Source organism: Telopea speciosissima, chromosome 7, assembly GCF_018873765.1.
Source record: "Telopea speciosissima isolate NSW1024214 ecotype Mountain lineage chromosome 7, Tspe_v1, whole genome shotgun sequence".
Classification (NCBI taxonomy): domain Eukaryota; kingdom Viridiplantae; phylum Streptophyta; class Magnoliopsida; order Proteales; family Proteaceae; genus Telopea; species Telopea speciosissima.
Window position 1 is genome coordinate 63,877,473 of NC_057922.1, and position 27,846 is coordinate 63,905,318.

Here is a 27,846-nt window from a genome sequence, read left to right on the forward strand (position 1 = left end):
CTTTTTCCAATTCCGCGAGGATTTTCTGGTAGGTAGCCACGTGTCAACACGTCCATGTTGGACGGTGAGCTTCGACAAGAGTCATGCTTGGAGCTTTAAAATGGAGCAAAATCCATAATCGGAGTGGCCCACTCAGTGATGCCAATATGCCATGGCCGAAAAATGAAAGTCGGATTCGCCTTCTTGAGTTGCACCTTCCAATCTGGGAGTCTCAATCCCTTCCACTGCAACTTCCTTTCCCCCTCCACAAATCCTTCCCTTTCCCTCCCTTCCACACTCCGTTCGACCACTTTCTTTGGTAATCCTCCTGCGTTGAGGACCAGAAGCAACTTTAACAACTGTAATACGAAGCAAATCCACGCGGCCTCTGCGGTAATGGCTTCTGCTTACAAGCCTGAGCAGGCTAGGGTTCCTCCTGCGGTTCCATTGTCTACCCCTCCTGTAACCAAGGCAATTTTCTCTCTCTCTTTTACTACGCTTGAATTGAATGATCAGCCTAGGTTTGCTCTAATTTTTCTTTCCACTGGCATTCTTTTCTATTTTTTTTTGGATGTTATGTTAGTTATGATTTTGTGACTTGTACCGAGGCGAAATCGCTTCCCGATTGGAATTGTACTACCCTTGTTTTAACTGGTTCTTGTTACTATTTTATGATCCATATTAGTTTGCAGTGTCTATTGGATGTGGTGGATAAGACAATTTCTTTTAAAAGTTACGCTTTTATTGATCTCATATTCATTTCTTCCATCTCTTTTTTCAGTTCAAGATTGCTCTTTGCCAGTTGTTTGTGACTGCGGACAAGGAAAGGAACATTGTTCATGCTCGCAAAGCAATTGAGGAGGCTGCTGGAAAGGGTGCTCAGCTTGTTCTTTTGCCTGTAAGTTAACTGAACAGGATAAATCTGTTGCCCTTGGTTTGAAACACGATTGAACTGCGTTTTAACCTTTTCAACTCCATTTAAGGAAAGAGGAGATATCTAGGGCTACATAGGATTTTGTAATGTTTTTCTTTGAGATACCCAATTTATGTCAAGTGAAACAATCCCTCGATGCATTGATCAATCTTGTGTTTCCCCTGTACTGCTGTTTCTGTTACAATCTCTCAGTGCATGAACCAATCTTGTGTTTCCTCTTGTACTGCTGCTTCCGCTATTGTTAATTCCAAGGCTCACAATGTCCGAATCATGATACTTATGTCTGTGGCCATGGATTATTGGTTTAGATAGATGCTTATCTCTTATTCTCTCTCTCTCAGGAAATATGGAACAGTCCATACTCAAATGATAGCTTTCCAGTATATGCTGAAGATATTGACGCTGGAGGGGATGCATCTCCTTCAACTGCAATGTTGTCTGAATCTGCTCGGACTCTCAAGATCACCATAGTTGGTGGCTCAATACCAGAACGTTGTGGTGATAAGCTGTACAATACCTGCTGTGTATTTGGTGCAGATGGGAAACTGAAGGCCAAACATAGAAAGGTATGTGTCTATGCCTTCCTACCATTTGCTGAATATACATAATACCTCCCCCTGCCCACCCCGAACATGGTACAACCTAAAGTTGAACTTATGACTTCTTACTTGTACTTTTACTATTATCAATTGGGGGTCTGGTGGGACCCATTGGACATGAAAATCTTCATTGATGGATATATGATTTCGTTTCTGCATATTTGCGATAAATATTTTTTTCTGTAATATTGGTTGTTAAACAAAAAGATCTTAGGATGTTTTTATTACTGCAGATACATCTTTTTGACATTGATATTCCGGGGAAGATTACATTTATGGAATCAAAGACTCTCACAGCTGGGGAGACCCCTACTGTTGTGGACACAGGTTTGTGTTCCTGCTTGTACAGACACATTTTTAGGCATTACCCTAGAGATGGTATTCTGCTCAATTCATTCATTTATTCCTTTATGCGATTTATGTTCTGATTTTTATAGCAATTTTAGGCAAGTTCTTGTGGTACAATATCTTTCATTCAGATCCTTCTTATAGCATTTCATGTGAGAGATTTTCTAGTTGGCACCTTAATGTTCCATTTTCAGTGACACAGCTCAATGATAACCTAAAAAATTCCATGGAAATTTTTGTTAATAAAGTAAATATTTGGTAATTAAGTATAATCTCTTTCGAGGCTATGGAGATAACTCTGTTGTTTCCTGAAGTTTTACCTAGCCATTTGTAATGTAGTCCTAGATTGGTAGGAGACCAACTAGGAGCCAGTAAACCAGGATCTGTTATGAACAGGTGAATTGGCTAGGTCAAAATAGGGTTTTTGGTGAAATTAGGGTTAGGGTTTGGATCGAATGCTATAGGGGCAGGTGTGGAGAGTTTGAACTAAAAAAGGAGGGATTTTGCTGGCTGGTTTGGTCTGGGCTGAATTTAGGTTATGAGAATGTTGTTTAGTGATGGAGGATGTTGTGGTTTGAATGGGGTAATGGGAATACAGCTTGGTTCGAATATTCCAACTGGGCAGGCGAATACTCGATCTAGTTATATGAAGGTGTTGTTAGCTGAATGGCTAGTTAAGAATTTTGGGAGATGGGTGGGAAAATTAGGGTTTTGGAGTGGTTTAGAGGATTAGGAGAAGAATGGGTATTGATGGGATGATTCAAACTTACTGTTGTTGCAAGGCAGCTCAGTTGGTTAGAGGATCGTGAATAACTCTTGAGTTTTGATTTTGAAAATTGAAGGAGAACTTCAAAAGAACCACCCGGGCTTCACACCGCAAGGTGTCGATTGGATCAAACACCAATCCCACCAACGAACCACCCGAGCTTCCCACCGCAAGGTGTTAATCAGATCAAATACTGATCCCACCAGCCTTGATGAAACACAAGACAAAAATCTTCAATGGAGAAGAAGAGCAACAAAAGCTTTCATTAATATCAAAATTCGTCTTCAATGTTTGCCCCCCGTACAACCTTATATAAAAGACTCAAAAAATAAAGTCCTACACTAAAAAGGATAGGCCTAACCCAATCCTTAACCTATTACTTAACTTAAATTGACTAGGAAACTGAAATAGACTCAAAACAGAGTCCTAATGCAGCCCAACTTAAATACTTAAAAGAAAACTAATAAAATAACTTAAATTGAACCATTGGTTAAATCGGTTCAATTTATGAACTAAAACACCAAAATAAAGCTAAATATGGAACTAAAACAACTGATCCCGTATGCAACCTAATTACCCATAGTTTAGGTCCATAAAAGTGGCCTATTATATTGAAAACCCATGGGATCAAAGGCCCAACATGTACACAACCCAACCCTAGACTTATTCCTAATAAAAGAAGCCCAGTTTGGTGATAAATCTGCATCAATCTGGGTAACACAGATCACCCTGTGTGTCAATGAGCACTCTGTATTATTCTTTCAACGACTTACTTCATATTATATATTAATTTTGAAATTCATGCTCTACAGAAGACTCATGTCCTCAAAAGATTTGTAGTACTCCTATTTTTAACACCTTGTCTTTTGCTAGGTGATATTCAAGGAAAAGGAGGAAAACTTAGAAAGTAGAGCTTTTAGGGCTTTCCTAATCCATTAATTTATGAATTTGTATTATCTATAGTGGTGGCTTTTATATTAGTTGGATGTCTCTTTCATGATTAGAGAGGAACTGACTTTGTCTGACCTCATGTTTTGTTGAAAATTCTTGAAATGGCTATGGATTTGTTTGTGCAGATGTTGGGCGTATTGCCATAGGTATCTGTTACGATATTCGGTTCCAGGAGCTAGCTATGCTGTATGCAGCAAGAGGTCTGTTTTTATTTTTTATTCTTAATTTTAATTGATCTGTTTGGTAAAAATTTTTATGCTTCTAACAGTGGTCCCTGGGTACGGATACAAATATGATAATGGTTACAGGAAACAGGGATATGGCCTCATGCCCCCCCCCCAACCCCCAAAAAAATAAAAAATAAAATAAAAATAAAAAAATGACATGGACATGGACATGCCTACCCAATTAGTTTTCAAACGCAAAAGATTCATATGATTATTGGTTCCTCGTCTAATATGTTAGAACTAGTGGCTATTGTACTGGTCAAATTAATTCCGTTGTTTCATGCATAAATATGAAACTCAAAACTTTGTTGAGTTTGAATATAGAACAGTAAGTGTTACACAAAAAATCCACTTACAAACTTTGACACAAAAGAAACATGAAAGTAAAGTTGCATGTGCATAAGGTGGTGGGACTATGTAAGTTGGTTAAATAAAAACAATGATGAAAACATCTTTAAGATATAAAGCAGCTATTATGAAGTGTACCTTGAGGCATTGACTCAAGTGTTGTGTGATTCTCTACCCAATCAACTGTTGAAATCATAGAAGTAAACCAATAAATACCAGAAGTATTTGGTAATTGATAAAAATCGGTGGATCAAAATGCAGAAATCTGAATATGAGAATTTAGTGCTAGAGAGGTCTCAGCTGTTGGATCGTGGATTTCTTGGTCAAATTAGATCATTCTGACAATTTTCTTTTAATTTTGAAACACATTGGATACAGTGGGGGTGGCCTTGTCTATGCCCTGCCTGTGCTGCTGGACCATACAAATATCCGTACTGCATGACACTTGTATTGTGGCTATCTGCATCCAGGAATCATGGATTGTGAATGTTATCAGTTTGTAGATTGATAGCAGTCATTAGCAGATATACTGGTCTAACTATTGTCCATTCAGGACCTCAATTTAATATCTCATTAGTATATTGATGTGATCCTTTAAGAAGGGAAGTATGGTCATCACTTTATCTCCAGAGTGGCAGTGATATGAGCTGGGGCAGCAGCATTGCTTTCATCACTGTAAAAGATGGTCTTATTTATCTCTGACAAAAAAGTCAACGATTTACTTTTGGAAGTCGCACTTTTGAGGTTGATTATTTACCTTATAGTTTCTTTTCTTGGGTGCTTAATCTGCTTATTCCCTCACATCAGTGTGGCTAAGTGATCAAAAAGGGATGACGTGGGTTGGAATGCCAATTCTGTAGTGATATTTCTTGAGATGTATTAGCTTTTGCCATAAGCAGTGGACCGACTTTGCTGGACTTGCCCTGCACTTGTGGACTATCTGTACCTATTGGTTCCTGATAATAATTGTTGTTTGGTCATTAATGGGGACAAATGTCATGTTACTCGGTCATAATTTTGTTGATGTGTTTATTTTCCTGGTCAAGGTTGCCGCTACGATTTGCTGTTGATTTATTTTATAAACTTTATTTCATGCTGAGGATATAATAATTTTTTATTCTTTTATGGGTTTAACTTATTAATTATTGGGAGTGTAATGATTTGGCTCTTAGGTGCTAACTTGCTCTGCTATCCTGGGGCCTTTAACATGACCACTGGTCCCTTGCATTGGGAGTTGTTACAGAGGGCAAGGTAATGATCTGTATTATTTTCCTTAGAAAATTTTGTGATTGTTTGTTCTTGTGATGGTTTGAGTCTTAAAAGTTTCTAGGTTAAAAGTTTCATGGCTGCGAGGTACAGTATGGCTCCGCTTGGTTGCGAGGGAAATGCAAATATTTCCTTGGGAAGTGACATATATTTTACTGGAAAAGTCATTTTTTTTTGGTTGCTATGGAAATGCAAATATTTTGTTGGAAAGTGAAATATATTTTACAGGAAATGCAAATATAAAGTACGCCTACTGGCTAAAAAAAATTCTTTCAAGAAAACATCAGTTAGAATATTCATTCTTGTTGCTATCCAAATAAAGAAGGTCACCTCAGAAAGGACAGGTCACTTCAGAAAGGACAAAGGACTAAGAAAATCATCAGTTTGAATTTTCATTTTTGCTGCTACCCAAATAAAGGTCATTTTAGAAAGGATGTTAACACTTAAAATTCTTTTATGTGGGAGAATATCACTTGCTGAAAATAACTATTGACAGAAGGATTTTGAAGAGAACTCCATTCTAGTTTCTAGTCCAGATTCTCCCATCATGCTGAAGAGGATTCAAACTAATCCTTGATTGATTATTTAGTAGCAGTATTAGATCCTGTATTTATAAATTAGAGAGAGCTCTGATGAAACAGGGACTCCATACCATAGTTTCTGTAGGAAAGTCCATACAATGCTTGGTCTCCACTCCTTCTATATGATATTTAGCTTCAATTACCTGGAATCAGACACTCACATTTTCCGCCAAAGTGTCAGATCCATTTACCTACGGCTCTATTTGTTTCGATGAGTAAAATTTTACATGGAAAACTTTTACATGTTCAAAATTTTGCAATGTTTGTTTACATAAGCTTGTTTGCAATGAAAACATAAGCGTTGTAGCAAATCAGGATCTAAAATCAGTATGTGTGATTGTGAAGAGAGAGGACAATGGGAAAGAGGATGTGCTGAACCATAATAGATTCAATCTATGTCTATCGTGGTCCTCTTGCTTTATTTATAATTCCAATTATTAGAATCTTTGAGGAAACCTACTAAGAGTCAATGTCTAAATTACAAGCAATACAAGGAAAGTGTTGTGTAATATGGGTTCAAGGGTAAAATTGTCATAAGGGTAATATTGTCCTTGCACCCATTCCAGAACATTCTTTCTCTTGTTATAAATAAAGGACGGCTGTAGTCACTCTGACTCAAGCCATTGTTCAAGAATTTCAACATAGCATCAGAGCCAAAAATCCGAGAATATGGGACCTAATATTTTTTTCCTTTCTTTCTCTTTCTCTCCATCGTGATTTCGACTTAGCAGCACCACCACCTCCGCCACTAACCTACCATCAGCAGCCACCACCTCCGCCAGCAGCCCCCCCTTCTAATGTAGTTCTAGATAGGGTAAAGCCCTACTAGAAGCCAATTAAACCAGGACCAATAACAAAGATCTAAGGGGCTGTTGGTTCTGCAGTTTCAGTAGGACAGAATTGCAGTTTTAGGTCAAATCTAGGGCTTAGGTTAGGATAATGGAAGGGGGGCTTAGGGGGTATGGCTAGGCAGGTTTATAGGACTCTAATAATGTAGGTATTACAGAGTTTTAAGTGTTTTGAAAATTCTGTAAAACTGGGCAGTAAGTCAGGATCGACTATGGGTTTTGGGGAAATTAATGAAGGATGAGAGGATTAGGGTTTTGATGGACAAATATGGCTGAGCAGCAAGATCTAGAGTTGAATGGAATTAGGATTTAATGGAATTCAAGCAAAAATAAAGGGGATCGATTGGGGGAATGGATTAGAGGATTAGAAGAAGAAATTGGGTGTCAAACTTACTGGAGATTCCACTGGTAGCAGCTTGAACAGATGTGAAGGATAGAACCACCTTCGAATTGAAGAAGATCTTCCCAGCCATCACGGCGTAAGGAATCAACCGGATTCCACAAGTCCCTTTTCACTTTGAGAGCCATAAGGATGCACACTCATAAGGAGCAACAGCAGCAACAAAGGCAGCAAGCATAAAGCTAAGTTTTTATTAATCAAAATTCGTCTTCAAGGCTTTGTCCCCTTACAACCTTATATAAAAGACTCAAAAATAGACTTCTACTATAAAAAGGAAAGGCCTAACCCAATCCTTAACCTATTAGGTAACTTAAACTGACTAGGAAACTAAAATAGTAAAAGAAATAGACTCAAAATGTGGCTGGACTTACAGAGTGCTAATCCAGCCGAACTTACATCACATGACCACTTAATCAAGTCACATGATCAATTAAATTGAACCAATTGGATGCAACCAATATGAACCGGTTCAATTAAAAAACATAAAAATAAACTAAGTATTGGGCTAATCCCGTATGCAACGTATATACCCCTAGTTTAGGCTCATTAAAGTGGCCTATTACATAGAAAACCCTTGGAATCAAAGGCCCAACATATATATATGTATCCCAACTCTAGACTTATTTCTAAAGAATAAGCCCATTTCGGTGATGAATCTGCATCAACTCTCCCCAACTTGAAAAAATTCGTCCTCGAATTTTGCAGTGATGAGGGGGAAACAACATATGAGTAGCAGCTTCAACCATTCCCAAACAAAATTTTAGTGATGCAGGAACATTAGGGATGAAGTCTTTAAGGCGTGGAGCTTTCTCTTCGAAGAACCATGGTGGCATAACAAACTCTATGTGTTCGATCTCTGAATCACCCGTAAATGCCCTATCCATAGTGTCTTCAGTGTTAATAACCTTCTTAGACACCAGCTCCACCTCTTCATCTTCTACTGTATCAGCCTTATCGACATTGGTTTCTTCGACATAGACCACTTCAGTAGGATCTTCTACATGTTGATTTTCCATCTTTAAAGCTATAGGAGTGGTCTTTTTCTTTTCATCACAATTCATTGTCACTTCAGATTTATTTTCAACTTCCTTTGGCAATGAAAATATGTATTCTTTATACATGTCTGTGTCTTCTCTGTAACCTCTGAGTCTATCCCTGTGACCTTTGGCAGGGGTGACTCTTTGTTCTCCCAATCATTGCAACCTATCCAGGATGGCTTCAGTTGCAGCCCTTTGTTCAGCAGCAAATTTCTGGAACAATTTCAACATAGCAGCTATAGGATCTACTACTTGATTACCATGCTGATCTATGGCTCTAATACCAAATAATGTAGTTCTAGATAGGGTAAAGCCCTACTAGAAGCCAATTAAACCAGGACCAATAACAAGGAACTAAGGGGCTGTTGGTTCTGCAGTTTCAGTAGGACAGAATTGCAGTTTGAGGTCAAATCTAGGGCTTATGTTAGGATAATGAAAGGGGGGCTTAGGAGGTATGGTTAGGCAGGTTTATAGGACTCTAATAATGTAGGTATTATCGAGTTTTAGGCAGGTTTCTAGGACTCTAATAATGCCGTAAGGAGTCAACCGGATTCCACCAGTCCCTTTCCACCTTGAGATCCTCAAGGATGCACACTCACAAGGAGCAACAGTAGCAACAAAGGCAGCAAGCATAAAGCTGAGTTTTTATTAATCAAAATTCGTCTTCAAGGCTTTGCCCCCTTACAATCTTATATAAAAGACTCAAAAATAGACTTCTACTCTAAAAAGGAAATGCCTAACCCAATCCTTAACCTATTTAAACTGACTAGGAAACTAAAGTAGTAAAAGAAATAGACTCAAAACGTGACTGGACTTACAGAGTCCTAATCCAGCCCAACTTACATCACATGACCACTTAACCAAGTCACATGGTCACTTAAATTGAACCAATTAGATGCAACCAATATGAACCGGTTCAATTAAAAAACATAAAAATAAACTAAGTATTGGGCTAATCCCGTATGCAACCTATATACCCCTAGTTTAGGCTAATTAAAGTGGCCTATTACATAGAAAATCCTTGGGATCAAAGGCCCAACATATATATATCCCAACCCTAGACTTATTTCTGAAGAAATAAGCCCATTTCGGTGATGAATCTGCATCACCTTTCGCCAGTCTTCCGCCAACAACCAACACCGCCGCCAGCCCTCCCAGGCCTCCTCCACCTTCCCACACCACCGCCACTCTCCTGCGACCCCGTTCTCTTTTTCTTTTCTCGCGGGAGGCCTTTTCGAAGCCGTGCAATATTTTTCTCCCCTCCCTTGGTGGTGAGTTGACTCCCACCAAGGGCCTTTTCTTTGCCATATTTTTTTCTTATACAGTAAAATTTTCTGCATTTTTTTCTCTGTTATTGAGAATTTCCCTGTGACCAGCCACCATGCCTGACAACTCTGAGGCACGTCTGTTTCCTCTGGCCTTGACAGCACATCGTAGCATGATTTTGTTCCTTTTCCAGCCAGTCCTATAAAATTAAATGGGGCCAATTACCTGTTGTGGTCTCGTTCTTGCTTGTTTGCTATATGTTCCTGTGGTCTCTCTGGCTACATCACTGGAAACTTTGTCAAGCCTATTAATGCTGGTCCTGCCCAAGATAAGTGGATGAAATTTAACTTCTTGGTTATGTCATATTTGGTGAATTCCATGGAGCAAGAGATTGCTGGTTGTTATCTTCTTCTTGATTTGGCGGTCAAAATCTGGAAGACAGCCCAAGACACATTCGCAAGTTGGGAATGCAGCCCAGTGTTATGAGCTTCTCAGTAAGATGTGTACAATGTGGCAGCAACTTGATTTCTTGGGCACCTTCACTGCAACCTGCGAAGTTGATGCCACTGTCTTCCGGAAATGGGAAGATGGATTACGAGTGTTTGATTTTTTGGCTCGCCTTAATCTCGAGTTTGATCTGATTTGATCAAATATTCTGAATCGGGATCCTCTTCCCACTTTTGAGCAAGCATGTGCTATTCTTGCAGTCGAAGATAGTCGCCGAACTGCATGATTGCTCCTGTTACTCAGGAGCGTTCAGCTCTTATTTTTGGACCTGCAGCACCTTCCCGTGGGAATTCTTCACGCTCTTCCAGCTGGGATCGTTCATCTGGTGATTGTCCTCCTATTAAGTGTGATCACTGTGGGAAGGAATGGCACACTAAGGATCGGTGCTAGAAGCTACATGGTCACCCTGCAAACACTCGAGGGCGTGGGAGAGGTGGTTCAAATCGTTCCAACATAGCCCGGGCAAATCAAGCAGCTACTGATGACCAGCCCTCTGATCCATCTCTGTCCCAGGTTGTGGAAGAACTTCAGAATCTCAGGAATATGATGACTCAGCTGGATACATCTTCTTCATCTGGGTCTCCTTCTTTGGCTGCATCGGCTATTTCCTTGCCATCCAATCCTCCTACACTTCTTCTCCAGGTATTTTTAGTGGGAATAGCACCTCCATCATACCCGAATCTTGGGTCATTGACTCGGGTGGTACCGACCAATGACAGGTTCTTCCCTTTTTTTGAAATATTTTCCTTTATCTGGTCATAATAAAGTTTGTGTTGCTGATGGGTCTCTTTCCCCAATCTCGGACAAGGGATCCGTCCAGTGCACCTCTTCTCTTTGCCTTTCTTTTGTTCTCCATGTTCCTAAGTTTTCTACTAATTTATTGTCCATTGGACCATTAGTAGTATCACTAGGGACTTGACCTGCAAAGTAATATTTTTCCCCACTCACTGTTTGTTCCAGGACTTGGAAACGGGTTATACGATTGCATGTGGTAAGGTGGTTGGTGGTTTGTACGTGCTTGATAGTTTGCCGGCAGCATTGACATCCAAGGCCTTATCTTCTGATTCTACTTCTGCATTATTTGAATTAAATAAGTGGCATCACCATTTGGGGCATCCACCTTTAAGTGTTTTATCAACTTTATTTCCTAGTTTAATCAGACAGTGTAACCCGAATAATTTTTCATGTGATGCTTGCACTCTTGCTAAACAAACTCGGAATATTTATCCTTTTTCTAATCATCGTAGTATGACTCCTTTTGGATTAATTCATTCTGATTTATGGGGACTTGCTCGTTGTGTGTCTACCTTTGGATTTAGATGGCTTAAAGCAATCACCCCGGGCCTGGTTTGGCCGTTTTCATAAAGCTATGGTTGCCAATGGCTATAGGCAAAGCAATGCTGACCACACGTTGTTTGTTAAAAGAGTGGGACAACATATCATTATTCTGATTGTCTATGTAGATGATATAGTGATTATGGAAGTGATGCACAAGAAATTCAAAAGTTGAAGACCTATTTGGGCATAGAGTTTGAGGTCAAAGACTTGGGCAGATTGTGGTATTTCTTGGGAATAGAGGTTGCCTATTCAGCTAAGGGTATATCTCTTTCCCAGAGAAAGTACACTCTTGATTTGTTGAATGATACTGGGATGCTCGGGTGTAAACCTGCCGATACACCTTTGGAGACTAATACACACTTGAAGAGTAAGGAAGGTGACCCTGTGGATAAGGGAAGTTATCAGAGACTGGTTGGGAGAATGATATATTTATCCCATACCCGACCAGATATTGCATTTACAGTAAGTGTAGTTAGCCAGTTTATGCATGATCCTCACTCTTCTCACTTGGAGGCAGCATACCGAATCCTAAGGTACCTGAAGTCTTCTCCTGGTAAAGGAATCCTATATTCTTCACACAGTCATCTCTAGGTAGAAGCTTATATTGATGCAGATTTGGCAGCCAACCCTGATGATAGAAGATCGACATCTGGATATTGCACCTATGTTAGAGGAAACTTAACTACTTGGAGAAGCAAGAAGCAGGTAGTGGTTGCTCGGTCAAGTGCTGAAGCTGAGTTTAGAGCCATGGCGCAAGGTATCTGTGAACTTCTCTGGCTAAAGGGACTTCTTCAAGATCTTGGGATGCCAGTTGATCTTCCTATGCGACAGCAAATCTGCAATCAGCATTGCCCATAACCCAGTCCAACATTATCGCACCAAACATGTTGAGATTGATCGGCATTTTATGAAGGAGAAGCTGGAGCAAGGAGTCATTTGTATTCCATTTGTTCAGTCTAGTGATCAACTGACTGATATTCTTACTAAGGGAATTAGTAGTAAATTGTTTTGCTTTATTGTTAGCAAGTTGGGCATGTTTGACATGTATGCACCAACTTGAGGGGGAGTGTTGTAATATGGGTTCAAGGGTAAAATTGTCATAGGGGTAATATTGTCCTTGTACCCATTCCAGAACATTCTTTCTCTTGTTATAAATAAAGGACGGCTGTAGTCATTTTGACTCAAGCCATTATTCAAGGATTTCAACAGAAAGGAAATTAACTAACAATGAAAGACTAACTAAACTATATGACTAAACACATATCACGATAGGGACACTCCCCCTATCATGACTAATTTCAAAGATGAAACCAAGATACTCCAGGACATCTTAGTACTCCCCCTCAAGCTGGAGTATATATATCAAAGGCTCCAACTTGGAATAACAAGAATAGATATTAAAAGTAGCACCAGTCTTGAACATATATAGCAATCGTAGATGCTAGTGAGCACGGATAACTTCATTCTGGTATGAATATCAACTCAAGCATACCAATCTTTAAAGCAATAGTAGAGAAAAATTTCGTGTCGAAAAATCCAGCCAGCAGTGAAAAATTAAGTGGCAGAGAACATCAACTGCAATCCAACATATCATAGCAGCAACAACATCCTAAGCCCTTCACAAGGAATGCAAGTAGCAATCTTCACAAAGAAGACCAATAAAAAGTGTAGCATAGGTCGTTACGAACCACTGGTAAAAGTGTAGTATAGGTTACTGTGGACCACTGATAAACGTGCAGTATAGGTTATTGCGGACCACTGATAAAAATGCAGTATAGGTTACTGCAAACCAAGTAGTAGCATAAGGTTGCTGAGAACCAAATAATATAACATAAGGTTGTTGGGGAACAAGCCTCAGCTTCAGGTTGCTAGAGACAAAATAACTCAACATAATGTTGCTGGTGAACTAGATAAGAGTGTTGTTGAATATCACAAATAACTATAACTATCTTCATAAGATAAAATTGTTGTTGAGGACATGAGCGGATGACGCGAACAAGCAAATGATAATAATTTCCAGTCAATGACTTGATCAGATAATAAAAATCTTCAAATATCTGATAAGAGCTCTAAGCTCCCCCTTATGTGTAGCAGTACACGTGGACGCATAATGTAGAGGATCCAATCAAGAATATTCGACAACCATATGGTAGCAATAACTAGCATCACAAAGGATGAGTATCACTTAAATCCTATAATCAAGAGCAATCGTGAATAAGATCCTAGATAGGCCAGATTTAAACAAATCTTAGCAAATAATCTTCAATAATAGCAATAACAACCATCACTCCATGCAAGTACCAATCTTCAAAAAGTTGCAACCCCAAACAAATATGATCTAGGGCCCACCAAAGCAATAAAATTGCAATTAAACAACTAGTGGCAATTCTGTAAGTTCTGGCCACACTTATGGGCCCACCCAAGCAAGAGAATAGTAAATATTTTGAAGTTCATAAGAGTAATGGCAGAATTAAAAAAAAAACGGTATACCCAGTGCACGAGGCTCTTGCTACTGCGGGGTCTGGGAAGGGTCATAATGTACGCGGCCCCTACTTTCACAAAGGGGCTATTGCCAGAATAGTAATAAATTAATACCAAATAATGAGGGGTGGTAGCCAAGGGGATAAACCTCACTGTCGAGAATCAAGGGAATGGAAGAAAGCAAGAAACCAAACGAATCCTTTAGAAGGAGAAAGCAAGAAACCAAATCTAGAGATTGCCGACTAGTGGTGATTGAATCGATCTCTCTAGCGACGCCAATAGCAGAGGAGGGAAGAATATCGAGCTTCTTCCTAATGGCGTCAGATTCCAGCCATAGATCAATCACAAACGAAACTCTAGTAGAAAACACCATCAACCCAGAAAATCAGAGAAACTAGTGTCTTCAGCGATAGATTCTCTATCCAGAAGGTCAAAGAAACAGGGTTCACAGTAGTAGGTCAAGCATCGGAGCCCCTGCTGATCTGCAATCAATACCATACGAGCTAGTTGCTGAATCGATCAGCAATAATCAATAACAACAACAACCGATCAGCATACGCATGTTGTGTCTTCTTCTTCAATCAATAGCAGCAGAAGAGGGATTGTTGAGTATATGGTGTTGTCATTGTTGGCAACACCTCTTCTCAACAACTTCTCTTCTCCCCCTTTGACAACAAGTAGAAAGGGTGACTGAGCTCCCCCTGCATAGGCTCAACCATAGGAGTGCCCATCGCATCTTCCTATCCTATGGAGAGTTGGTGTTCTATGCACACACCTACTCCCCTTGCACCAATACCACCTAAGGTGGCCTATAAGTAACCACCCCAAGTTTGTCTCGAAGCCTCTCGAAGTTGTCTTTCAGGAGTGGTTTGGTGAAGGTGTCGGCTACTTGGTTAATTATAGACACAAATTCCAATCTCACTGCATTGGATGTGACCTTCTCTTTTAAGAAATGATATCTAATGTCAATATGTTTAGTTTTTGAATGTTGCATAGGGTTCTTGGAAATGTTGATGGCACTCATATTGTCACACATAATAGTCATAGGTCCATCACTAGGAAGACCAAAATCCGAAATCTGCCTTTGCATCCACAATACTTTGTACAACTTGCCATTGTTGCAATATACTCGGCCTCAACTGTAGAAAGTGAAACAGATTCCTACTTTTTACTATGCCATGCCACCAAACACTTTCCCAAAAAGAATGCACCACCGCTGGTGCTTTTTCTATCATCTATACTCCCAGCCCAATCTGCAACTGAAAAAGTTATAAGTGAGATATTTTCAGTTTTTGGGTACTACAAGCCATATTCCATTGTGCCTCTAATGTACCTGAAAATCCTCTTAACTGTCAATAGATGTGACACCTTGGGATTGACTGAAACCTTGCAACCAAACAAACTGATTACATTATGTCAGGTCTTGATGTTGTCAAATACAATAAACTCTCAATCATTGACCTGTACTTTGTTTAATCCACTGAAGCTGACTCATCATTTAAACTCAGCTTACTACCAACAACCATAGAGGGTATTTACTGGTTTGCTATCCTCCATCATAAACTTGCACGTAGCATCCCATTTCTCGTTTTGTTTCTTATAGTTCTCTTTCTCCTTCTTTTCATGCATTTGTATCCTCTATTTCTTCTATTTCCATTCCTAAAAATTGGCAGGAAGCATCTACAGATGGAAAGTGGAAGGCAGCAATGTTGAAAGAAATGAGAGCATTGAGCAAAAATAATCCGTGGGATCTTGTGGCTCTTCCTCCAGGGAAAAAACCAGTGGGATGTAAATTGGTGTTTGTGGTCAAACAGAAGGCAGATGGAACAGTGGATAGATACAAAGGCCGTCTGGTTGAAAAGGGCTTTACTCAAACGTATGGAGTTGACTACCGGGAGACCTTCGCATCAGTAGCAACGCTCAATATTGTAAGAGTGTTGTTATCTTGTGCTGTGAATTTTGGATGGGATATTCAGTAGTTAGATGTGAAGAATGCCTTCCTCCATAGAGAACTGGAGGAAGAGGTATATATGGACATTCCTTCGGGTTTTTCAGGTCATACTACCAAGGGCAAGGTATGTAAATTGAAGCGTGCTTTCTATGGGTTGAAGCAGTCACCTAGAGCTTGGTTTGGCAGGTTTCACAAGGCTATGGTTTCTGTGGGATACAAACAAAGCAGTGCTGATCATACCTTGTTCATCAAACGTGTTGGTGATAAGATCACTATCCTCATGGTCTACGTTAATGATATTGTTGTGACTGGTAATGATGGCGATGAGATCAACAAATTGAAGCTCTTCCTTGGCCGTGAGTTTGAAATAAAGGATCTGGGAACTCTAAAATATTTTCTAGGGATAGAGGTAGCCCGATCTTCAAAGGGCATCTTTCTTTCTCAAAAAAATTATATCCTAGATCTATTGTCTGAGACTAGGTTGTTAGGTTGTCACCCTTCAGATATTCCTATGGAAGCTACTACAAAACTTACGGAGAAAGAAGGTGAACCTGTTGACAAAGGTCGTCATCAGCGATTGGTGGGCAAACTGATCTACCTCTCTCACACACAACCTGACATAGCCATTGTTGTAAGTTTGGTAAGCCAATTTATGCATGATCCGTATTCCTCACATATGGAGGCAGTCGTTCGCATCTTGCGATATTTAAAGTCTGCTCCAAGAAAAGGAATCCTCTTATCTCCTAATGGTCATCTAAAGGTTGAAGCTTATACTGATGTCGATTGGGCTGGCTCTACTGACAGAAAATCTATTTCTGGATATTGTTCTTTTTTGGGTGGAAACCTTGTCACATGGCATAGCAAGAAGCAAAATGTTGTGGCAAGGTCTAGTGCCGAAGCAGAGATCCGTGCAATGGCACAAGGAATCTGTGAACTGTTGTGGCTTAGAGGATTGTTGTAGGATATTGTTGTTGCTGTCTGTCTTCCGATGATTATTTATTGTGATAATAAAGCAGCCATTAGCATTGCTCATAACCCTGTCTAGCATGATCGTACTAAGCATGTAGAGGTTGACTGACATTTCATCAAGGAGAAGCTCGAAGCCGGACTTATTTGTGTTCCCTTTGTGAAGTCTGCTGATCAGTTAGCCGATGTGTTCACTAAGGGGCTAAGTGGCAAAGTGTTTCTGCCTATCTTAGTCAAGTTGGGCATGCATGACATATATGCTCCAACTTGAGGGGGAGTGTTGGATTGTATGGGCCAGAACACTGTGGGGGTAGTCTGGACTTTTTCCTATATTTATTTCATGTACAGCCATGTCGGCTATGTTAGGGACAATTTTGTCCATGTATTTTCTATCTCTTATTATAAGTATATGGCTTGGGGTCTACCTTAAACCATCTAAGCATTATTCTCTAATTCTAAATCTCTCAACATGATCATTGGTATATCTCTAACTGCTTCTCTTTTACTAACTTTGGCCAAACTCTTGAAGTTTAAATGACTAAGTCTTCGATGCCGCATCCAGTTTTCATCTTCTTGACTCATCATGCAACTGTTTTCAAGACCTTCATTTAACACATACAAGTTTCCAGTTGTCCTTGTACCTCTTGCCATTGTCTTTCCACTAGTTGTCTTCTTGATTACAAAACCCTTCTTTGTAAATACTACCTCATTTCCATCATCACAAATTTGACTCACACTTAGTAGGCTATGTTTGAGCCCATTGACGTACAAAACATTGTTTGACTTGATTTTGCTTTGATCTAAGTTGACTGGGCCCTTTCCTTCAATTCTTGCACCATTATTATTGCCAAACCTCACTGATCCACTGTCAACCTGTTCAAGACTTAGAAATCTTGCTTTCTCATCTGTCATATGTGAGGGGCATCCACTATCCAAGATCCAAGGAGATGGTCTACTGTGTGCTTTAAAAGCTGTCTATACTACTAGATATTTGTTGTTTTCTCTCCCCTTTTTTTTTTTTTTACCCAAATAGCTTTTTCGGTCACACGAATAGGCTTTGGCTTTGGTTTTCCTCCTTTCTTCTTATCAACAACTTTTCTTCTTTGTTGTTGCTCTTGTTAGGGAAATCTTGCAAACCTTATATTTGCTTGCATTTGAGAAGTGAGCAATGTGTTGTAATTCCTAGCAATAGGACCCAATTTATAGCATCTGTAGCACTCAACATGTTCTTGTGCTAGTGGTGCAAACATGTTTCTACTAGTAAATGTCATAGGCTTAATTAGCCTTCTACAATTTGCCATCCTATGACCAAAGATGTTGCAACCATAACAATAACCATAGAAGTAGTTCTGTCTCTACCAAGTGTTACCTGAATATCCCTTGTACCTCGGGTAATCAACTATAGTGTAACCATCACTGTCACACCCCCTGTACCTTTGGTAACCAACTGTATTGTAACCATCACTGTCAGTCTTCTCAGATCTTGAACTATTTTGTTTCTCCTTCACAAATCTCACAGGGTTGTTTGCAGTTCCCTTTCCTTTTGTTTTGACAACAGCAGATGTGTTTCCTATGTCCGGTCTTGTTTTGAGGAGGTCTTTGGTAACTCAAGATTTCATCCAAGACATTACCTTCAACTTTGTTAGTGGAACCATCCTCCACTTGACTGCTAAGTTCCTTTCCCTTAGAACCCAACACTGAAACTAGTGATGATGAAGTAGCAGCTGCAAGATAATCTGCAAGATAGATTATCTTGCAAGTCAAGTCTTTTCAAAATCAGCTTTTAGAGACAATAATTGGTCCTCCAATAGAGCACACTCCTCAACTTTTGAAGTGAGGTTAAAACTCATGTCATCGTTTGTCTTCATTAGTTCTTCAACTGGCTGACCTCTTCTTGTGAATCCACAAGCTTGCTTTGCAAATTCTTGTTTTTATTTCTTTCTGTTTTAAGTTCTATCAAAGCATGAAATAGTTCAGCCTCAAGGTCACATTGACCTTCAACTTCCTCTTCTTCATCAGATTTTTCATAACTCTTGTGGGAGCTATTGCTTCCATAGGCCATAAACAATGACTTATACCTCTCATGTGCAGTTTCTTCTTCATCTGATTCTTCCTCAAAAGTGCTGCTATCCTTCTTTGTCATCGAGCTCTGTTTCTTAAAGTAGTTTTTCTTTCTTGGAACATACTTCTTTCCCTTCTTTGGCTTACTTTCTTCTTCTTCATCATCAAAATGGTTGATTTTACCTTTCTTGGGACGTTTTGCCTCAAAATGTCCCATGCCACCACAATTGAAACATTTCAAGGGAAGTTTTCCCTTGTATTTACCATTCCCTTTCTTCAACCTCTTGGCTAGATAGACAATCAACTCATCATTTGAGTCTTCAGAATCACTTTCTTCTGTTATCGTCAGACTATCATCTTGTTCACAGTCTTAAAGGCTACTTCCTTGCTTGTGGTCTTGGGTTTGACCATTCTCATTTCATAAGCTGTAAAATTTACATGCAACTCATCCAAACTAAACTCATTTAGATTCCTAGACTCCTCAATGGCAGACACCTTGGCATTGTATACTTCAACTATAGATCGAAGGATTTTCTTCACTATAACTGCATCTGTAATCTGCTTACTTAGGCCTGTGATGGAGTTGGCAATTTCATTCACCTTGTTCATAAATACATCAATTGTCTCATCTTCAGACCTTCAAACTGAACCCTGTAGTGTTGTAGCTTTGCCTCTTTTATCTTTTCATCTCCTCTATATATACTCTGCAGCTTATCCCATATCTCTGTAGATGTTGCACAACCTGCAACCCTTGCAAACTCATTTGTAGATAAGGAACTGTGGAGAGCATTCAATGCCTTGGCATCATTTTTCAACTTTCTCATTTCTGACTCAACAAAAATGTCTGTGGTAGGTGGAGTATAGCTATTATTCACTGCAAGCCACACACCATAGCCAAGTGACATGAAGTATGCTTCCATTTTTATCTTCCAGAAATTGTAACTGGTGCCTTCAAAGTACGGAATCTTACTGCCATGCCCACTGTGACTGTCATGTGATGCCATACTGCCAATCTGTGTTAAATACCTGAAGCGGTGAAGCTTAACTCCTTAGGGAACCTGTGGCTCTGATACCACTTGATGTTTCCCAGGTTGACACTGAGGGGGGGGGGTGAATCAGTCAGTGCTCTATAAAATTCTTCCCAAAATTGTCCTGGCAGACCATACACAACTGTCCTTGTAATTCTATCACCTGTAAACACCACCGACCGGAACACTCCGTAATTACCGGCTATAGTTCGTATGCGCCCTCGCCTTCAACCAAAAGAGGCCAAGCTTACCAAGGGATGCATACCCATCCTGCAAAACAATTTCACACTTCTATCCATTGGTTCACAATTGACAATACAATTTTCGTGGTTTGGCAGTGTGCCTACATCCACAGGGTAATGCCTAACCCTGGGTTTCGTGTATTAACCGACACTCAACACTAGTTACAATATGATTGCAACAACAGTCCAGGACTCCCTATTCGTGCTTCCGACAATGCGCCAACACTGTCAAGGGCAACAACCTTCCTTACAATAGTAACAACTATGTAAGATAATTTTACAAACACCTGTTGAGCATCAACTCAACAAGGCTTACAACTTGATAAAATCAAATCAAAACTACCATTCCCAACATCTCGTCACATATAGTTAATGCATTTCATCTCAATAAGCTCATATAAGCTACTTACAACACAGAGGAAATGGTTTAGAGATTACCAAAGTGGACTAAGCCACTTAAAGTGCTCCCCCAATGCTCTTGGAAGACCGAACCATGAAACCAACGCACAATCGCCGCCAATCGGACTTCCAAATGATGAAGAGCATCAAACCTCAATAAAAAACTTCATTAACATGATATTCAAGCTCCCACACACATTTTCAACTAATGATGTTGATTATTTTTTTCCTTCAATGGAGCACACACACATCAATACTTGCACTTCAAACTATCTTCAAAATATTCACACAAGGCGTTTTGATGATTTAATGGCCTTCAAACCCTCACCAAAGCTCACTCAAGACGTTTTACCCCTGTTTTCCCTAATTTTCGAGTCTTAGCTTCTGGTTCTATGTATGAAGGGACGAAGAGGGTAATTTTGTGAACATTTTGTTATGTAAATCACCCCCAATGGACATCGGATGGCCATAATATAAGCAATAAAAGATTGGCCAATGACAAAATTCCATTTGGAATCTTTTATGCAAGCGTTCCATACTCGGGCGTTGTACCATTGTATAAGGACCACATGGGTACCATAGTTGTAAAGGCGCCTAGGCGGACTAAGGCGACCGAGGTAGTTAAAAACCATGGCGGCACCAACAAGGCGATGCCTAGGCGATACCAGAAATCAAGGCGAGAGAAAGGCGCCTGGACAAACACCTTGACAACTATGATGGGTACAGGAAATCGCATCATCATAGGATTGTCAGATCCGTATCAGTTGACGTGGCGCTTTAATTAGACGTCGAATTACGTCAAACCTTTGTCAAATATCAGCCTGACGATGTCAAGTGGAATTTCATATGGCCAATGGGAGCAGGTAGAATGGCATCTCGAAGAAGCGTGTGGAAAGAATGCGAAATGTAACGGCATGCTCTAGTGTAGTACAAACCATCACGACTGTAAAGTGGATGCAATGTTTTGAGCATTGAATGGTTAATGCAGAGCGAGTCGTGGACAGCCGTTAAGATGGTCGGTTTAGGCGGCCTCAATCTTGACCTTTGATTTCGAATCCCTAAGAAACATGATGTGGCTGAAGCGAACTAGAGACTTGGATTTGGAATCTTCGAATGAGGAGCATCACGTACGAGCTACACATAGACAATGATTCATAAAGTCGATTCACCAACATTGAAAAAGTGGCTGGCCACGTTTCGGATTTTGAGTGTATGAACAGCTCAAACGCTGCAAAGCCTTTCATCTTGTCTGGTAAAATGGTAATGAACCTTGGCCCAAAGATTGAAATCTTTATATTTTTCTCCTTTATTGCACGAACCACAATGTGACTTTTGGAATCTTTGAGACACCCTACGGTGTAATGCGCTACACCCAATCAATCTTCTATGCTGAGCTTGGATAAGAGTGGAAGACCGTGCACTTTATGCAACTTCTGATCTTCAATCAGATTCTAGGAATTAGAATCTTTATGATTTAAAAACAACCTCATTAATTGTATGACATTTGACCATTCAAACGTGCGAAGCCGCACATGGGACAAAAAAAAAGGGGGGGGGGGTGGTGAAAAGCTGGAAATGGACTACTTCTGGGGATTAGATCTTAATGTTTTAAAGATCCAGGACCAAATAATCAGCCCATTAATTAAATTTTTTGTTGAAGATTTGTTTAGATTCCGAATTTTTTGGGGCTGAATTTTTCATGGGGACTTCTTGTTTTTTTTTTTTGGGTTTTGAGTATGATTTTTCTGGGCAGAACTAATTTTTCCTATATTATTTGCAGAACCTCTCCCCTCCCCACCCACCCCCCCCCACCCCCCCCCCCCCCAAAAAAAAAAAAAAACCTTCTAGATTTGATTTGATTCACTCTGAATTTTTCCTGAAATATTCACGAATTTGCTGACTATGGGTGTGTTTCCGGTTATTTAAGATGTTAATGAATGCCCATCCTAAATTACATCAATGAACTGTTGGATCTTAATCAAAGACCAATTGTAACTCCACTGGCCAGCTGTACTATGGCCCATGTGGTGCGTGCGATGGCCATCTGAATCCACCTAAATCCCAATTGTATGTAACTAAAAGCACCAGAAAACTGGCATCTATAATCCCTAATTTCCTTCAACATTGGAATCAATGTCAGTTCTTTTGCTCCATTTATTCTAACCTGATCCCAGTTTAAAAAATGGTCTGTTAGTAAGAGAGGTCGAGATTCAACCACTCTGCTTCCCTCATCCCTCCTTATATCAAAGTTCTTTTTTTTTTGGGTGTATAAATGAATTTATTACCGAGGAAAAGAGAAACAAGGGCCCCCTTAGGGGGAAAACAACAGCCAACGGCTAAAGAAAATCAGCTAGGGCCAGCTGAAGAAGAGAAAGAAACATTTGGGACACCCCAGGAGACAACAATTAGCCTGTTCCTTGGGGTGTCAGAACAAAAGGAGGGAGGAGCTGACAAAAGTTTGGAGGAGATTTCAAAGGAAATGGAGTCCCAAATCTGTTGATAAGAACGAGAATTGGAGGTCCATTTCCTAATATTTCGCTCCATCCAAATGTGATTTAGCGCAGCATAGAAAGCCATCTTCCCCACAGTGTCACAAATAGAAGCCCCTCCGAAAGTCATATCTATCCAAATCCATTCTCTAGAGAAAGGGAGAATTCTTCTGTGGGCGGGACAGCACTTAGCAAGAATACCTTTCCAAATGGCTTTGGAGGTCGGGCATTCAAAGAAAAGATGATCCGAGTCTTCCAAGTTGTTCCAACAAAGGCAGCAAGCATTGGGAACTTGTATGTGACGCCTGCGGAGGAAAGCAAGGGTAGGAAGACAGTTGTTGAAGACTCTCCAAGCAGTGAAGGAATGGCGTGGAATATGATGCTTGAACCAGAGGAGCTTCCTCCAACCAACCAAAGGGCCTTTGGATCGGATAAGATTCCAAGCTGCCTTGGAGGAGAAATTCAGCGAACCATCAGCTGCCCACGAGACACAGTCACCTCTAGAAGGCAGCCTTCTTTGGATGGACAGAAGGTCATTTCAAAGAGGAGAGAGAGACTGGGAGGAGGAAGGGGGAGGAGCCCACTCATTGAGATGAAGGATGTCCGCAACAAGAGCCATTCTGTGAAGGCTTGAAGCATAGATCGTCCTTGGTGTGACAAGGTGCAAAAGGATCCCTTTAGGGTGCCAGTGATCCAGCCAAAGGGAGGTAGAGAGGCCGTCTCCAATGCGGGAGTGGATATAGGGGAGAGCAAGGTGGCGGGACTCTAGGATCTTGCGCCAAACCCAAGAAGCATCAGTAGAGATGGAAGCAGTTTAGATGGAGTCTTGCCAAAGAATCCTCGAATAAATCCAATCAACCCAAATGCTCTTCTGTTTAGAGGCAATCCTCCAGATCAGCTTGATAATACCAGCCTTGTTGACTTCTTTAATTCTTCTTATGCCCAGCCCTCCCTCCATTTTTGGGAGACACACAGAAGCCCAGGAGGTGGGGTGGAGAAACCTGGATGTCTTAGCTCCCTTCCAAAGAAAAGAAGCAAGCAAAGATTCTATGGACTTGATGGTAGCTTGCGGGAGACCAAAGATTCCAGACCAATAGATATAGGAGGCTTCCAAGACAGATCTGATAAGGACCAGCCTACCCACATAAGATAGGAGCTTGCCTTTCCATAGCTGCAGTCTTTTTCTCATGAGGTCCAGCATGGGGGTGCAATGGTGAGCAGTCAATCTAGCCGGAATCAAAGGAAGGCCCAAGTACTTGATAGGAAAGTGCCCCTCTTGGAAGCCTGATTTGACAAGGAAGTCCCCTTTGTGAAGTTTTGGAAGACCCGCAAAGAAGATAAGGGACTTGAAGGGGTTGATGCGCAGGCCTGAAAGCTCATGGAATTGCTGCAGACAAAGCATAATACACTCGAGAGAAGCAATGGAAGCCTTTGAGAAAATCATCAAGTCATCAGCAAAAGCAAGATGGGTGAGCTTTAGAGCTTTGCACTTCGGAATAGGGGGGATAAGCTGCTGATCAGTACATGTCTGAATTTGCCTAGAGAGAATTTCCAAGGCCAAAGTGAACAAGTAAGGAGAAAGGGGACACCCTTGCCGAATCCCTACAGAAGCTCCAAAATAACCTGTAGGACTGCCGTTGATAAGGACCGAGAACTTTGGGGAGGAGATGCAACAACTGATCCAGTGAACAAAGGGGATAGGGAACCCCATCTTGAGCATGACTTGAGAGATATAATCCCACCTTAAGGAATCAAAGGCCTTGTGAATGTCGATCTTGAGAAGGATAGCTGGCCCATGATTTTTCCTGTCAAATCCTCTAACTATGTCATTACAGAGCAAAATGTTGTCAGAGATGTTTCTTCCTGGGATGAAAGCAGATTGGTTGTCATTGACCAACAGATCCACAACAGTCTTGAGTCTTCTGGCTAGGATCTTAGCAATAAATTTGTAGAGGATATTGAATAAGGCTATGGGCCTGAAGTCATTCATAGCCGAAGCACCATCCTTTTTGGGGATGAGGCACAGGAAAGTATGGTTGACCCCATTGATCTAGCTGGGATTGTAGAAGAAGCTTTCAATGGCTGCAATGAGATCCAATTTGATGATGTCCCAGGTCGAGAGGAAGAACCCCATGCTAAAGCCATCTGGCCCAGGAGCACTAGACACTTTAAGGGAATGAATGGCTGCCAAGATCTCATCTTCTTTGGGGATGGAGCTAAGGATATCTATGTGATTGGGAGGAAGGAACTTGTTGAGTAAATGGCTGGGCAGAGGAGTATCTCCTATCGAGGGGGCATTGAAGATGCCCTTGAAGTGCTGAACAGCCAGGTCCTTTATATCCTTGACAGTTGTAGCAAGAGAACCATCATTGGAAGTGAGTTGAGTGATGGAGTTTGCATTGACATTGGCCTTGAAAGAACGATGGAAGAAAGCAGTATTTGAATCCCCCAAATCAAGCCATTTGATCCTGGACTTTTGCTTGAGGAAGCTCTCTTCCTGTGAGAGCAAAGAAGTAAGCACAGCAGAAATAGTCTTCTCGGCTTCAGCCAAAGGAACATTGTGCAAATCTGCCCGCAACTGAATCTGAACAGTGGCCAATCTCTCTTTGCACTCAGTAACTTGGAGAGAGATTAAGGTTTCTGAACTGTAAACTTGAAAAGCTTCATGTTCTTCATTTTTTATTTTTTATTTTATTTATAAATTTCATATTCTTCATTCGTTGCTGCTCTGTTAATTTTATCATACTTTTGGGCTTGTGGGTTAATGCTATAGTCACATGTTAGGCTTAATCAATGTTGAAGTAACCAAAGGAAGTGATTACTAGCTTTTTAGACTGCTTTTGTTTATTTTATTCATTGTTACTAATTTCTTTTTTATCCATTTTTTCCCTCCCTTATCTCAGGGCTATGGATAATCAGGTATATTTACAGACTCTTTCCTTGTTTAAGTGGAAGGTGTTTTGCACATTAATATTGGTAGTTCTAAATCGTCATGACAGTTATAAATCCATCTTATGGATATGAAGGATAGGTTCTGAAAATTCTCTTGGTCGTCAATACTCCCAATAATAGCACAGGAAAAACAGATTTGTCTGCCCCTTGTATAGTTGTATGTTATAGTTTGAATTTGTCAACCTTCCCCCCCCCCCCCCCCCCCCCCCAAAAAAAAAAAGAAGTTAATGATCTTTTTTTTTTTCATTTGGTTAAAAGAATTTCTCTGGTTTCTTAATTCCCTTACTTTTAAATTTTACTTTTTAATATAGTTACTTAGAACTCATTCTATTAAAAATATGATTAGCTGAACTAGGTCTATTTTGCTATTGTGATTTTGGTAATTCTTCTCAAATCAAAATTCTAATCAGCCCAACCGGACCAATTACCTTTCTGGTCCAATGACAGCAAAGTTGATTTACTCCATCTCTATTGGAAACATGTGTTATATGATGCTTTAACCTTTTTTTCAGAATTTTTTTTTCATATTTTATTTGATTTATTTTTAATAAACTTTGAACAAGAGTTCTTTTATTCTCTAAATTGAATCATATACCTTCTTGAGCAATGAACATGTGGTTTGCTGACAAATAGATTTCTTAAATTTCCTATCAATCTGTAAATTGAATCATACACTATTTTCTTTAGATCCCATTTACTAATAAGTTAATGAAATTTCCTAGATGTATATTTTCTTTTGAATAACCAAAACTGCCTTAAAATGCTTATAACCAGCTTTTAACATGAAGTTGTGTGGTGCTTTTTCTCGAGTGGCAGTTATATGTGGCAACCTGTTCACCTGCTCGAGACGCTGTTGCTGGTTATGTTGCATGGGGTCATTCTACCCTTGTTGGACCTGTAAGTTAAAAGTAATAATTTAAATGCTTATTTATTCATCGTCTTCTATAATCAATAGTGAAAATGATATACTGACCATACTTGAAACTCTGTCAGTCGACAATATTACGTTTCTGAGAGCTGTGAGCACGATTTTAGGAACTGGTATCGGGTTGGTCTCAGTCGATCCAACCTGATACTGATCCGGATTGCCCTGTATAGGACAGATTTGCCCCTGGTTTTCAATAAAAAAACGTTTTTTTAACCTTGTTACCCTTGGTCCGTACGGATCTACCGATACGGGATCGCCTTAGAATCAGTATTGATACTTTTTTTTTCAAAATGTTTTCGCTTTTGTGAAAATCATAAAGTTTTGTTGAGTTTTGAAGATTAGTACTTCCGAAAGAACTTGTACTGAAGTCCTGGAAAAATTTATGTGACAGTTTGGGGAAGTACTTGCTACTACTGAGCATGATGAGGCAATTGTCGTTGCAGAGATAGATTATTCGCTAATTGAGACCAGAAGGTGACAATGTTTGACAGCCTAGATTATACTTTCAAATCTACTATTTTATACTTATAAGAGTAGCATTCATTCCCTTCCCCCCCCCCCCCCCCACCCCCTAATTTTTGTTTTTTTTTTTGCTTTTCACCCCCTGTTTTTCTTTCTCTTTTCTTAACAGAACAAGCCTTCCACTAGAAAAGCAGAAACGAGGGGATCTGTACCAATTAGTAGATGTTCAAAGGCTGAATTCACAATCAACCAAGTAAGCATGGGAAGGATTGTGCAAAGGCAAAAGGCATTGGCTTGGCTTGTGGAGATGTAACAATCTGGAAATAATGAGGATGCTGTTAAAAGCATTTGACGTTTTGTTTGTTGGGCCATTTCAAATAACCACCCCATTATAGAACAACAGTTTGCAGGAATCACGGCCCAACATATGTATGGACTCCATTAAATTGTTGAAACTTCACACTTTATTACATATTATAACCATTGGCTACA

The 27,846-nt window shown here is 40.1% G+C and overlaps 1 protein-coding gene across 1 annotated transcript; it reads left to right on the forward strand.

Annotated features, from left to right (window-relative positions):
• The first annotated feature begins 113 nt into the window (after window positions 1-113).
• Window positions 114-27,846, forward strand: LOC122669148 (omega-amidase, chloroplastic-like). The gene is made up of 10 exons (XM_043865831.1): window positions 114-450; window positions 761-877; window positions 1,255-1,479; window positions 1,746-1,839; window positions 3,703-3,777; window positions 5,325-5,403; window positions 25,916-25,931; window positions 26,781-26,861; window positions 27,284-27,366; window positions 27,524-27,846. The coding sequence occupies exons 1-10, from the start codon at window positions 139-141 to the stop codon at window positions 27,609-27,611; spliced, it is 1,170 nt and encodes a 389-aa protein (XP_043721766.1). The 5' UTR covers window positions 114-138; the 3' UTR covers window positions 27,612-27,846.